Raw genomic sequence first — 14,760 nt, forward strand, 5'->3', positions numbered from 1 at the left:
CCAGCCAGACCAGAGGACCTCACACAGAGACCTCCCCCCGGGGGACTCACTACATGGTGACAACAGGGACTGAGCAGTGTGGCCGTCCTGCCCCGGAGCTCACCGCTGGAGCCGTCAGCTGGAAGGCAGAGCCCAGAAAGGATGTTTCCGCACAGGATGCCCAGAACCTGACGGCAGGGCTGTCTTCACCCCAGGTCCCACATCCTCCCCCTGCACTGCCAACTGCCCAACAGCAGCAAGCACCACCCCCTGCCTGCCCCACCACACAAGCAGGGGTCCCTGGGGTATCTCAAGCCCCAAATGTCACCTCTGGTCACAAGAAGGGGCTTGGGTCCTGATGTGAGGGTCACCAAAAGCTTTGAACTCTGGCCAATGCTGCAGGTAAGCAAGGAGGAAGGATAAAAAGAGATCAGGAAAGACTTGAACCCTCCACTAGGAAGAGGCCGTGAGTCAACAAGGTGAGGCCCTATCTCTGTCGGGGTGGGAAAGACTCCCGTGAAAAATATTCTTCATGGTAAAAGTCCAGGCAATAAGCTCATCCTCCTACATGGCTTCCACTATTGAGTTCATAAACTGAATACGTTCAGAGATATGATGGAAGGGTCAATTTTCTCTAATTTTCTTCCCATCTCTCAGATGCCAGGCCCACCAGGATACTCCAGAACACTCCAAGATCCTTAACTTAATCACATCCATAAAGTACCTTTTGCCACATAAGGTAATATTCACAGGTTCCAGGAATTAGGACCCAGACATCGTTGGGGGCCATCACTCAGTTTTACCACATCATGATAATCTTTTGTTACCTTAAAAAAACAGATGGACATAAATTCACAAGAAAAAGGTTGGTGCTGGGCTGGACTCTCCTTGTGGAAAAGAATGAGATCTTCTATGCCTACAGTAACAAAGGATAAAGCCAGTCCAGGGAGATACTACAGGAATGAGGAGCATCAGCAACCAAGGAAGGTGCACATTCTCTAGTAACAATCTCCCTGTGAGAGAAATCGCTCATGTAGGACAAAAGAGGAGGGAATGCTCCCCGCTGCCCCCCTTGCATCTCGCCCATCTGCCCTACACCTTGCCCAGACGCCATATTAAATTAGCCCAAGTCCCTCCTGACTGCTAAGGCCCTGTCTGAAGTCCCCATGGGCCACAGCCGGGACACCAGGCTGACCTGCTCCAACAGCTGCCTGGGGATTGGCAGGAGGAGAGCCGCAGAGAGCGGCAGCTGGCTTCCAGAACTGAAGCCCAGCTTTACCCGCCCCCAAGGGCCCCCCACTGGAGTCAAGGGGAGAACTGCGGAAGGCAGGAAATTGAAACAAGATGGGTGGGATGAGAGAGCCCAGACCCCACACCCCAGTCTCCTCCTATTAACGCCAAGTGAAGGAGGGATTATTTATAGTGACTGAAACCAGGAGAATGTGCCAAGTGTTCAGTCCCCATGGGAAGCCAGATTCCATCCTGGAGGCAAATGAGTAACCCTTCCACTTCTGCAGCTCAGACCAGGAGTCAGCAGCTCCCGGGAAAGCCAATGGACCAAACCATTTGCCTAAAAGGACCCCTCCTTTTCTCTTTACCAGGGCGCCTCTCCACCTTCATTCAGCCCCATATTCTCTTACAAATGGTCCACGCATGCTTCTCCCACCAAAGTGCAAAGACCCCTGTTGCGGATTGAATTGTGACCCCAAATTTATAATGTTGGAAGCCCAAATCCCCACTCCTCAGAATGTGACTGTATTTGGAGATAGGACCTTTCTAGAGGTGATTAAGTTAAAATGGAGCTATTAGAGAGGGCCTTAATCCAACATGTGCAGTGTCCTTATAAGAGGAACTTGGGCACGATACGTGCATGCACAGAAGGTAGCCCATGTGAGGACACAGGGAGAATATGGCCATCTGCAAGCCAAACAGGGAGCCTTGAGAGAAACCAACCCTCCCAATACCTCAAGCTCACATTTCAGGCCTCCAGGACAATGGGAAATAAATGTGTGTTGTTTAAGTCCCCCAGTCCGTGGCACTTTGTTCCGACAACCCCAGCGAGCCATACATCCTTGTTCACAGGAAGGAAGGCTCGTTTGGCCCTACGTCTGCCACCAACCCAGATATTTACACCCACTTTCAACTCAAAGGCATGGCTGGAGGATGACCGAAATTCAGGGCCAAGGGCCCTTCAGGGGCATAAAGCTTTGCTAAAGGACATGGGCTCTCAGGGGGCCCCAGGCCTGCAATGAGCCTTCCTTGAAAGCCAGGTGTTCCCAGTAGTACCCTCTCTTTGGTTCTAGTTAAAACCCAACGAACACAGCTCCCGTGCCGGCCTGGGGAAGGAGGAGGAAAAGTGCAGGTAGAGGCCCCAGTGCTTAGCAGAGGTCAGCTGAGCTGGATATTTGGTTAAATACTAGAAAAAACAGCATCACACAGCATCTGCCCGGCTGCAGCCAGCAGGGCCCCTAAGGGTCAGCAGAGAACACAGCAGGTGGGAGTCAGGACGGTGGGAAGCAAGGGCAACACCAACCAACGTACGGAGTCAGGCTGACCAGAAGGCGGTGCCCGTAGGAGTCCAGGCCTTTCTCTTCTGCCTCTGTCTGAATGATAGAAAATATACCCACCCTACAGGGCAGAGGAGTAAGCCAAACAAACAAGGGCCAAGCCAGCTACAGGACAGGACAGGATGGGTGTCACCCTCCCGGCAGGGTGGTCTCCCCTCTCCTGGCCTAGGATGGAGAATTGTCAAAAAGTCATTCTTACCCAGAGAAGAACTGAATTTCTTGCTTTGTAACCCTGCATTGCAGGGAAGTGAGATGGGAGGTAGATTCCCCTACCCCCACCGGCCCCCGCCCCAGGCACCTCTGCACCCAGAGTTCCCACTTCCTCCAGCTTCTGTCCCAGCCTATGCTTTGTTAATCACTCAACAAATACGTGCTGAGCAACAGCATTGAGCCAGGCACTGCACAAAGAAGACAGCATTCCTGGGGCGCCTGGGTGGCTCAGTCGTTAAGCGTTTGCCTTCTGCTCGGGTCGTGATCCCAGGGTCCTGGGATCAAGCCCCGCATCGCACTCCCTGCTCAGCAGGAAGCCTGCTTCTCCCTCTCCCACTCCGCCTGCTTGTGTTTCTCTCTCTCTATCAAATAAATAAATAAAATCTTTAAAAAAAAAGGGGGGGGGGGGGCGCCTGGGTGGCTCAGTTGTTAAGCGTCTGCCTTCGGCTCAGGTCATGATCCCAGAGTCCTGGGATCGAGCCCCACATCGGGCTCCCTGCTCCGCGGGAGGCCTGCTTCTCCCTCTCCCACTCCCCCTGCTTGTGTTCCCTCTCTGGCTGTCTTTCTCTCTGTTAAATAAATAAAAAACCTTTAAAAAAAAAAAAAAGACGAAGACAGCATTCCTAACCTCATGGAGCTAAGAGTCCAGTGGGCAAGGCAGCTGGTCCTGGGGGAAAATGACACAGGAGGAACGGCAAACAGTGTCACATGCTACAGGGAAAAGGTGCAAGGCTTTAAAAAAATCAGGGCAAGATCCCGATCTAGTCTGTGGTGGGGTCAGGGAAGAAGGAGACTCTGGGGAGGTGACCGGGAGCTAAACACTGAGTTGGGGTAAATGACATAAAATTCAGGAGAGTAGGTGTGCCTGGGTGGCTCAGTCAGTTAAGCATCTGGCCTTTGGCTCAGGTCATGATCTCAGGGTCCTGGGACTGAGCCCCACATCGGGCTCCCTACTTTTCCCTCTCCCTCTGCCTGCCACTCCCCCCACTGCTTGTGCCCTTGCGCTCTCTCTCTCTCTCTCTCTGTCAAATAAATAAATAAAATATATTTTTTTAAAAATCAGGAGAGTAGAAAAGAGTGACCTTCCTGGGAGAGAGGGGGTGCCACCTGTGCAAAGACCCTGGGGCACGAGGAACCTAGTGCAGGCTGGAGGGAGAAAGCACAGCGCCCTCTGGTGAAGGGCACCACACAGTGGCCCAGAAAGCCACGGGGCCTGCCAGCCGATCTCAGACCCAGATCTCCACCCCTATAAGGACCCCTCCAAGGCCAGTTCTTAAAGGAGGAATATGACAACATAGGGAGGGAAGAGGCTGAATGAAACAGAGCAAACGGGATTCTGGCCACAAGGAACCCTCCCTCATGTGGGCTGGGCACTGGGATTCTCACAGCCCAGGCCTTCCCAGTGGCTTGGTGGGGCTGGGCAGAGAGCCGGGGGTTGGTATTTAATACAGCAGGGCTAGAAACTTGGTGCCATTAGATGTGAGGCTCTCCTCGTCTGAAAAATTGGAAAATGATGCCTGGCAAGGTGAGTGTAGGCTCCAATGAGGAAACACCTTCAAAATACTGATATTCGTCTATAAGCTCTGAAAGCTAGGCAGGGGAGGGCAACAGAAAGTGACACACGCCGACCTGTGAGCTGGGTGGGCTTCTTGGGTGTATGATCCACAGTCATCCAGGGCCCTGCACTTGGAAGGGCCCACTGCTTGGCTTCATCTCCGCTGTCACTCTCTTGAAATTTTTGAATCAAGGACCCCACATTTTCATGTTGCGTTGGATCCCACAAATTATATAGCGGATTCCGCCACAGATGAATATAGGCACCTCCACGAATTAAATTCCTGTGGATAGGATTTCTGGGGTCTAACCCTCTGGCTCTCGTTTGGATACTGTCGTGAGAAGGACTAACACAGCTCTGGAAACAGCTCGGAAGAAGCTGTTTGTATACCGAACAGTATACAACCTACTCATCCAGTACAGAGCCTCTGTCTCTGCCTCTAGCACTGGCCACGCAGTGGAGGAGAGCAATTTCCAGCTGCAGGGGAGTGTAGGACTTCTAACAGAAACAAGGCACCCACCTGGCCTGGGACCTAGAGGGCGTATGGCCACCAGCGATGGGCTAGTGGCTCTGTGCCCCGCGCTCCTTCTCTGTCCTGAAGAAACTGCTTGCTCCCTCTCACTCAGATCATTCCTCTGACTGCTGCCCTGAATTTTATGTCATTAACTCCAGCTCAGCCTTCAGCTCCCCAGAGTCTCTTTCTTCCCTGACCCCACTCAGCCAGAAGTGTCTGCATGTATAAAGAATGCAAATCATGCGTACTAATCGGCAGCAAAAATCTCATTCTTAGCAAAAAGATAGTCTGAATTCATGACAAATAAATCTCTGAAAGAAATACAACTGTATTATTTAAAAACCCAAGGCACTGGGAGCCTGTATTTATCAAGCACCAAGCAGAGGTGCTATGAGACCTAGCCTATGGGGTGTTGCATCCACATTAAGCCCATCCCCTGAAAATAGCTCTCATCCGGGATAGACACGGGACCCTGACCAACGATAAAGGCTACCACTCTATGCCAAGCAGTGTTCTAAGCGCTTTAGGTTTATCTTCCCAGTTGCTCCTCATACTATGTTTATCCTCATTTTACAGAGAAGAGGGCTGCCTCACAGAGAAGCAAAGCCCACTGCTCAAGCTCACACAGAACACGGCAGAGCTGGAATTTGAACACAAGCCATTTGGCTTCAAAGGCGACTCTCAACCACCACTCTGGACCACAGCTTGGCTTTTGGTAAATATTTGGCCCTCGGTTTCCTTTCTTGTAAAATGAGGGGTTGAACCATGTAACTGCTAAGGCCCCACTCTGTCCCCAAATCAAGAAGTAGGAAAGTGCAGTGGTAAAGAGTCCGGAACTAGGTACAAAGCAGCTCTGACAGGCCCGCCAGGCCCGTCGTGGGGTGTCCGTCCGGGAATGTACAGCTGCAGTGGGCTTCGCGGTCTCTTTCCGTCACAGACGGTATTGCTAAGGGGAAGGCCGCTTGGAGTTTGGGGCTGTTGGGGCAGGGGGGTGGCCACCAAATGCAGTGGGGGATCGTGGCCAGGGCTGTCATGATAATCCACCCCATGGCCTTGGGCACAGCCAGGGAAGACTCTATAAAGGATCCCGAATTGCAGCTCTCAAGCCTCCTGAAGTCTCCTGAAAACACAAAAATGTCCTTGACTCCCCACCCTCCCCAAAAGTCACTCTCTGGGAGTGCCCTCCTTGATAGCACCTGTGATCAGGAAGGTGGTCAGGGAGCCTGGGGGGCGGGGGGCTGAGGACCTTCATGCCCCCTTGCATCCTGTTGGCTGCTGGCTACTCCACCAGAGCTGTCCCGGCCCAACCATCCCAGTCAACGTCCCAGTCAAACCTCCAGTCACTATCAGCCAAGACAATGACAAGGATGACAAAAGCACTTCCCAGAGCACCGATGTCAGATTCACCAGAAACCCCGCTGCCCTGGTAGCCAGGGGACAAGGGGTGAAGTTCTCCCCACTGTGATCCAAGTCCCTCCTCCTCACACTCTGATCTATGCTGGCTCATATGCCAGCTCGACCACTTGGGAGCTGGGTCACCCTTGGAAAATCACTTAACTCTGACCATCAGCGTCCTTATTTATAAAACACAGCTTAGACCTTCTGAGCACACTGTAGAGCCAGGCTCCTGGGGTTCAAATCCCTGCTCCACAACTCACAAGCCTCCTGACTTAAGCCAAGTCGATTCCTGGGCCTGAGCCTCAGTTTCCTCATTTATAAAATGGGGATACTGACAGCACCTCCTCCAGAGGTTACTGGCAAATTGAGTTAATGTTTGCAAGGCACCTGGATACATAAATTTTGCTCTTGTCATGATTACTTTAAAGCGTTGTTGTGATTAAATGAGACAGTGTGTAGCAGGACGCCTGGCCCCCATCAGGCACCCAGGAAATGTAAGAGCCAACGAAATACTCATTATTGACTATGATTCTCGCCAGCGTGGACTTTTCAGCTCCGAGGCAGGCGGGAAGGGCTCGGGGAATCAAGAGAGACTCTTCTTCAGCAACTCGGAAGTGAGAGCAGCAACCCCAAGAGAGAGCCAGCAGTGCAGGCAAGGTTGTCCTGAAGCAGGGTGCTCGGGTAAAGGGTCCCACGCCTTCCAGGCGCGGACACCGTGTCGCACCGGGCCTGCTCTCGCAAAGCGCCCGCCGACAAGCCCCGGGTTCCTGGGGCAGATCCAGCCCTCCCGACCGGGTCGGAGAAACTCTCCGCAGAGGTAGAGGAAAGTTGCTGCCAGCCTAACCTGCCAACAGTTGTTGGTCCTGACTGTCGTGGAGAAAGCAAGCCAGCCAGCCAGCCAACAACTAGGGCCGGCGCGTCCCCGCTTCAATCTTGCCCCCAAGGCCCGGCCCCGGGAGGGCGCGGGGGCTGTTGCGAGTGGGCCCCGCGGAGGCAGAAGGGGGCCCCGCACGGCCGCCGCGGGGAGCCGGGGAGGCGCCGCCGCGCTCCGCGGGGCTGGCGCGGCCACAGGGACCCGCGGAGCCCCGGCCCGCCGGGCGCGGACGGGGAGGGGGCGGCCCGGGAGGCGGCAGGGCCTCCCCGCCAGGCCCCGGCCCCGAGCCCCGGCCTCCCCGGCGCGGGCTGCCCTCGCCCCACCCGCGCGCCCGGCCCCGCCGCGCTTACCCGGGGCCGGAGCCCGCGCCAGCAGCACGGCCGCCGCCAGCGCCAGGAGCCGCATCTCCCCGCCGCCGCCCGGCGCTGTGACGCCCGAGCAGCGCCGCCGCCCGCCCGGCCCCGCCGCCAGCCCGCCCAGTGCCGCGCCCGCCCCCGGCCCCGGCCCCGGCCCCGGCCCGCCCCTCCCGCGGCCCGCCCGCGCTGGCCCCGGGCTGCTGGGTGCCGCGTGCCACGAGGGGCCAGGCGGAAGTCCCCCCACCCCCCACCGCCATCGGCTCCCCCAGCGACCTGTGGGCAGCTCCTTGTCGCCATTCCCATTTCACAGATGAGAAAACTGAGGTTCTGAGAGGGGATTACTGGACGCCGGGAATGCACAGCTGCAGTGGGCTTCGCGGTCTCTTTCCGTCACAGACGGTATTGCTAAGGGGAAGGCCGCTTGGAGTTTGGGGCTGTTGGGGCAGGGGGGTGGCCACCAAATGCAGTGGCTAATGGGACTTGAGGCTAACCTGCTTCCCAGCGGACCTCTGCCGTCTCTCCACAGAGACCTTTGTGAGCCCAGGAGGAGCTGAGGGAGGAAAAGCCCTCTTCCGCTGCCCTGAACTGGTTGTGGGGGATGTCAGGGATGAGCTGGAAAATCTTGGAAAACTGAGAGGGTCCACACAGACAAGTTCAGAGTGTGTGGACACTATTAAAACGAATGACCCCTCAGAGTCCACTCAGCCACAGCCTGGGCTAAGTACTTTGCACCATGTTACTGGATCCTGGCACTGTAAGACCCTGGGACAGCTCCTTTATCTCCATGTGCCTCAGTTTGTTCCATCTGTACAATGGGGAAATAGGCACGTCCGTCGTGGGGTGTTTAAGATCAGTGAGACAGCTCCAGTTAAGACAGGGCCCCTGGCCCCTGGTCCATGAATGTCAACTATTATTACAAGTATCATTATAGATAAGGAAGCCAAGGCAGGAAGATGAAGGAGCTGACTCAGTCACACAGTGAGGGAGTGGGGACAAGGCCACTCAGCCCAGGTCACTCTGAGCCAATACTGGTCTCTTCACCATCATTCTAAAGTTGGGGTCTGAGCCCGACTGATGTGTTAGTCCAGCATCTCTAGAGCAAGAACAGTATATATTAGCTATGTTCTGTGAGTGTCTGTCAGGGGAGGTCTTTGTGGGGAAAAGGTGGGTCCTGCTTGGGAGCGGGTCTCTGCAGAAGGAGAACAGGGTCCCCATCTCTTTCCCTCTAAGGGCAGAGGAGGGGTGGGGAAGGCATGGAGAGAGAGGTGGTGGTGCCCCCTGGTGCTGAGCCACAGGGCCTGTCCCAGAGGGACCATCGCCCCCGCAGCTCAGACCAGTGGGTGCAAGCCTTTGCGATCTCTCCAAATCCCAGGCATTTCAAGGGGTCCCTGGTCCCCATAGGGTTTTTCTAGCTGGGAGACCATTCCATAGAGCAGGCTCTTGCAGTGACTGAGCCGACCATCAAGGTAGCCAGACTGGAGGGAGCGGCCCCACACTTCAGCCAGGCTGCTGAAAGGACCTGAGGAGTCGGTGGTGAGCTGGCTGCAAGGTCTCTGGGTCTGAAGCCAAGGACAAGAAGCAAGGACAAGAACTCATGTCAAACTGGATCCTACATCCCAGGCAAACTTTCCTAGGAGACTTCCAGACCAGAGCTTGGAAATCACTTTGCATGTGTAAGCCACTAAGCCTCATGCCCCATCCCTGTGAGGTCCCAGGCTCCATTTTTCAGATTAGTAAGCTCATTCTCAAAGAGGACCACAGACCTGTCCAGGGTTCTGTGGGCCACCGAGTGTCTGACATGGGACCTTGGCTTTGTGCCAGAAGAGTGTTGGTTCTGAAAGCCAACCAGAACCTGACCCTGGATAACAGTGTGGGTCCTCGGGCAGTGTAACATCTCTGCAGTTCACTTTGCACATGAAGGTGACATATGTAAAATGGCATGTCCACCTGACTGTCCAGCATGTGGACAGCGAGCCAGAGGTGGCAGGACTGCTCAGCGTCTGCCATGACCTCCCTTCACACTTCGTGCTTGCAATTTACTCTGCTAGTTGATGGAAAGTAGAAAGAGCCCCTTACACATGTTGGCCACACTTGAAGGAGCCAATTCCTGCTTTGATCATTGTATCTTTTCTAAATATCAGTCTCTCCCCAAAGGACTGAGCGGACATTCAACCCAGCAGTAGACCTAAGTGCCCACCCTTGGCTTTGCTTTCTCCGGTGCTATGCTGGAGATTTGGGGTTGGAAAGTGCTTTTCATGTGCTTCTGTGATACATGACATTGTTCTGCTTTCAACTCTGTGCTCTTTCAGTCCTTTTGAGTTTCCCAAATAATCTACCAGACCGTCTTAGTAAGACCTGTGCTGCATGGCACAGGAATGGGAAAATATACCCATTCTCCAAGGGAGAAACAGTCAGTGACCCAGAGGAGACTCGTTATTTCAGTTTGCTCTGGACCGCAGTAGCAACGGTCTTCACCCTGCCCACTCCCTCACAAGCTTAAGATGATTTGAAAATCCTCCACTGACTTATTCGTCCATCCCCTGGTTCTACCAGGTCTGACTGTGTTCTGAATTAGAAGAATAATGCAAGCCAATTATTATTTTTTTAATTACCTCTTTTAAAAATCCCTGTCTAGAGTTTCTGGATGAGGATTTCAGACTATTCTAAAGTTGATATGGGTCCTTGTGGACACTAAACGACATGGAAGCCTCCTCAACTAATCTGGATTCTATCAGTTACCACCAAAAGAATCTTAGAAATCCAAATTCCCTCAAAATAACTGCATTCTGCTATGACATGGCGGGCTGGGGAGGAGTAGAGGTCTTCTCTCTTCTTTCTTTACACAGTTGTCTGCTAAAACCTGGGTCTGAGATGAGAGTATGGCATGGTTCAGGAATCAGCTTGATTTCATGTACAGCAAATATATCCCTAAACTAAAGCACCAAGGAAAAGTAAACACCCCCTTCTAAGAAGTTGGGTAGATTTCTGGGTTGCTTTTTCAGTCTGGATTTATACGAGTAATTTTTGAGATCTACTCCATACTGCTCACCAGCATTTCACCGCCAAAAGCAGTCAGTTGCACACTCGAATTATCACAGAGAGGGAGTGAACAAAGAGTGGGTTTTGGATAAAAAGGGTTTTAGGTCTGACTGATGGGGTTGGAGGAGGGTATGAAAGAAGAGATCATGGTTATGGAGGATGCGTCATTCCAAGCAGAAGGAAAAGCCGTGAGCTAGTGATGGTGGAACCCTGCAGCATGTGTCCCCTGCACAGCTGTGGAAGCGGTGTGAGGTGCACTGGGAAGGAGTGTGAAGCTGTAAGCCTAACAGTAGATCTAGATAGAAATAGCTTCTCCAAACCAACCTCCCTGGTGACCCTGATAAATTGGGATCATTCCATGACTTCAGCAGTGACCGTGAGCTTTGTGCTAGGGAATCTGCAGGCTGGCTGGATGCAGAGAGAAATGGCCCCAGATTCTAGAAGGCTCTGGAAGGAAAGGATTGGAATGAGGGCGGGATAAAGAACTAGATGTGTTATCTATATCACTGACCACAATGGAGGCCATGCCCACTTCCTCTTCCTAGTCATGCTGGAAACATTCACATGAAGGTAGCCCTTGAACTGAACTTGGAAGGACACTGGGAGGGTCCTGAAAGAAGAGAGTGAGGGGTTTGTTCCAGGTGAGGGAGCAATGTGTGTCAAAGCACAGAGGCTAAAGGACACAGGACTTTCAAGTTTCATAGGTGGCTTCTAAGGGGCCTAGAAGACCAGTTGTGTCTGGGAAGTGAGATGTGGACCCAGGAGTTTGTACTTCAAATCAACAATGGTGTGTACCACTGAAGGAGGGGGGACGTCATGAAGGTCCCCTAGGAATCACAGAGCAAGGGACCACTAGGGGAAGAGTAGGTTTGGAGGAAGGGGCTATATGGAGCCTAATATGTCCAAAACCGTTGATAGGAGATCCATGAGAAATGTTGAATTTTAGGATCTGTAACTCACAGTGAGAGGAGAGCCAGAGAAAGACAACTGATTCAGCCTCGAGCCTACGTGGGACGCCTTGGGAATAAATGCCACCGCCCAGTCAGTTCTCTGAGATGAGGGGAGGGCTGAGTACTGAGCTCTTGGAAACCCAGTCCTACACAGTGTGTGCACATGGTAAGTCATCAATCAATATTTCAGGGGGGCATCAGCGAATTAGTAAAGAGAAAGAAAGGAAGGTTTGTGAGTTTGCTTGGGCCACCTTAGCAAGATGCCACAGACTGGGTGGCTTAAACAGCAGACATTTATTCTCACAGTTCTGAAGGCTGGAAATCTGAGATCAAGGTGTGGACACGGTTGGTTTCTTCTGAGGCCTCCCTCCCTGGCTTGTAGATGGCTGTCTTCTCCCTGTGTCTTCCCATGGTCTCCCCTCTGTGTGTGTCTGGGTCCTGACTTCCTCTTCTTACACGGACACCAGTTATATTGATTAGGATCCACTCGAATGACCTCATTTTAACTTAATTACCTCCTTAAAGACCCCCCTCAAATACAGTCACTCTCCGAGGTCCTGGGGTTTAGGACTTTGACATACAAATTTTGGGGAGACACAATTTGGCCCATAACAGTAAGGAAGGAGAGAGGGAAAAGGGAGACAGGGAAGGCAGGTTATTCTTTGAGAGAGCAGCCAAACAGGGAGCTGGTGAGGGAAGCTGGCAAACAGAAATGGGGGTGGGAAGCCAGCAGACTATGCTGTGCGCCCCCCCTCCCCCGAGGTCCAGTCTCTGAGGTTGACTATCAGAGAGAGGCAACTAATGCCATAACAAAAGGCAACAAGAGAACCAAGAAAAACCCCTAATCTTCTCATGCTAACTTGAAACTAAAACACAGTAGTTTGGGAAGAGATGCCTCTGAGGCACATCCGGTGTTTCTAAACAACAGGCTTTAAGGGGCCAGGAGGATCTGGAGCTGGGAGCAGCTCTCATGCCAGAACCCTGCCGAGAGGTCTCCACCCAGCCCCCCAGCCCTCTCTCACACCCCCCAGTGTTCACACCCATCCTGCTGTCCCTGCTCCATTGGCACTATGCCCCCGGGTGCTTCGGGCTGACCAATGAAGGAAGTCTCACTGGAGCTTGGTAGAGCCCACCCTAAGAGAGACAGCCAGTGACCCCCGTCACTGGGCAGCATGAACCCCAGGAGGGCTTTGGGAACGTGTGGGGCATTTTTGATTGTTACGACGATCTTGGGGTGTGACCACAACTGGCATCAGGAGGCTGGGCTGTGATACGATGCCCTGAAACGCAATGGGCAGTCCTGCGCCGGGGATAACAGTCCGCACAAAATGCCAGGGGTGCCCCGACCGAGAAACTGAGAGACAGGGTGAACGGAAGTCGTTGACGTGGTACTCTGGGGCAACCCCTTCTGGGGTTTTGTGAGAAGAAGGATTACAAGATTCAGAGTCATGTCCAAGTACAAAATGGCCATCATTTTAACTTACACCAACTCCAGGTCAGCACGCTGCTTGGCAGCAATCTTGCACGCTGCTCTCAGATTAGGCATCTGCAAGCCGAGACTCCCACTGCCGGCCTGGCTTTCCCCTCACACCTGCTCTTCTTCTGAGAGGGGTGCTATTTCCCTCTGGAGTCATTGGGGCCAGCTAAGTGCCGCTCTTCACTATCCTCGACCTTGACGGAGAGCAAACCAGAAAAATCAGATTCAGACTGCTCAGGTTCCTCCCAAACACTGGCTCACACAGAGTCCCAGGGCTGGCTAAGGGGGAAGCTGGGCCGATAGCTGCAGGAACCCAGGCAAGCTGCCGGGCAAAAGCTCTGGTCTCCATCTCAGGCAGGATACGAGGAGCTAGTCCTTTGTGCCGCAACCATGGTAACCTTCGGAGGCAGAGAAAGCTGAGGCTACCCAGTGAGCGAGAAGACAGCCCATCTTACCTACCCTTTGACTCCCCCACCTGCACACATACATGTACCCCGCCCCACACATGGATGGATGACGGATGAGACATCTCCAGAGTACATTTCCCTCTTCCTGGCACCCAGCCCTCAGCAGGTAAGTGCCAACATCTGGCTCCACTTCGCTTCCACAGTCCCACCCCAACTCCATTTCCCCTCCCTCGGGAACTTTCTCTGACCCTGTAGCAAACTGACGAATTACTTCATGCTGATATTGTCTTACTATATGAGCTTCACCAGGATATTATTATTGCAGTACAGAAGGAAAAATTTTAAGTCAATGAATGGCTCTCTGATGATGAAATTGCTGACTTGTTAACCAGCCCCTCAGAAGAGCTTGTGGGGACAAGAGGTGAGGTCTCTAGAGGGGGAAAAAAACCCTCTTTCTCCTGTTCATTAGGGTAGCCTTTGTTCTAGAAATGCAGAGCCCCAGTCCTGGTTCAGTTTGGGATGTTTGGAATAATTGCCCCTCAAGGGCACAGCTAGACTTTCAAGATTCTCAGCATATCCAAGTCCTCATTGTCCCTGTGTTCATCCCTGTGCTTAGCTCATTTCCTGGGCATCCAACACCTCCTCCAGGAAGTTTCCAAGCCCCTAAAATCTGTCGGGTCTTTTCTTCCAAGCCCCCATGGTTTCCTGTACAAACCTCTATGTGCAGCATCACTGATACTTAAGTGTCCCTGTCTGATCCCCAAGGCCAGGCACTGACTCTCAGTCATCTCTGTGTCCCTCTTGCTTAAGCCCAGGCCTCGTGCATAGGGGGAAGTAATGGGTGAATGTCTGTGGAATGAGGGATGTTCCCCATGAGTGCTCTCAGGCTCTTTTTTTCTCCTGGGAAAAATATGAGCAACCCCAGGGCTTTCACTCTCCCTAATATAATTCTTGAAACTTTAGGAAGATCTATAAAAAAAGTTTAAAGCACATGGATAATCTGGATCCCTTATAAACCCCGGGTCTCACAGGAGTCCTGTGCCCTTGTTTGCATGTAGACTGGTGATCAGGATGACCTCAAGTGGATGAGTTTATGTATCCATAGTGTCCATGCTGGGAGACCACGTAGTCTCCGCCCGTGGCCGTGAAGACCCATCTCCCACAGAGGAGTCAGCCTCCCGCCGAGTCCCATATTCACTTTGGAGGCGAGTGGATTTTACAAACACTAAGGTCAACAGTCACATAAAATTAGTGCTGTCAGTTTGAGTTTTATGGCTGTTGTCATTGTGTTTGTTATTTTAATTAATAAATTTGTGTTTATTTTATACTTGTAAACAACTATAATTTGAATGTTTATATTTGAGTAAAGTCATCTCAGCAGCAATAATTTAAGCCAACACGGGTGTGTAAGAATGTCCTGTGCTTTGCAAGGAT

The 14,760-nt window shown here is 52.7% G+C and overlaps 1 protein-coding gene across 3 annotated transcripts in view; it reads right to left on the minus strand.

Annotated features, from left to right (window-relative positions):
• VSTM4 (V-set and transmembrane domain containing 4) overlaps positions 1 to 7,560 on the minus strand; it is a 102,811-nt gene extending 95,251 nt beyond the window's left edge. For all 3 annotated transcript variants that reach the window (XM_045878282.3, XM_045878284.3, XM_064594941.1), the window contains exon 1: positions 7,448 to 7,560. In XM_045878282.3, coding sequence (XP_045734238.1) covers positions 7,448 to 7,502 — 55 coding nt within the window. In that variant the 5' untranslated portion in view covers positions 7,503 to 7,560. The remainder of the gene's footprint in view (positions 1 to 7,447) is intronic.
• Positions 7,561 to 14,760: the final 7,200 nt, after the last annotated feature.

Source organism: Mirounga angustirostris, unplaced genomic scaffold (assembly GCF_029215605.1).
Source record: "Mirounga angustirostris isolate CCGP_5_RB_7025 unplaced genomic scaffold, mMirAng1.0.hap1 SCAF_6, whole genome shotgun sequence".
NCBI classification, from domain to species: Eukaryota; Metazoa; Chordata; class Mammalia; order Carnivora; family Phocidae; genus Mirounga; species Mirounga angustirostris.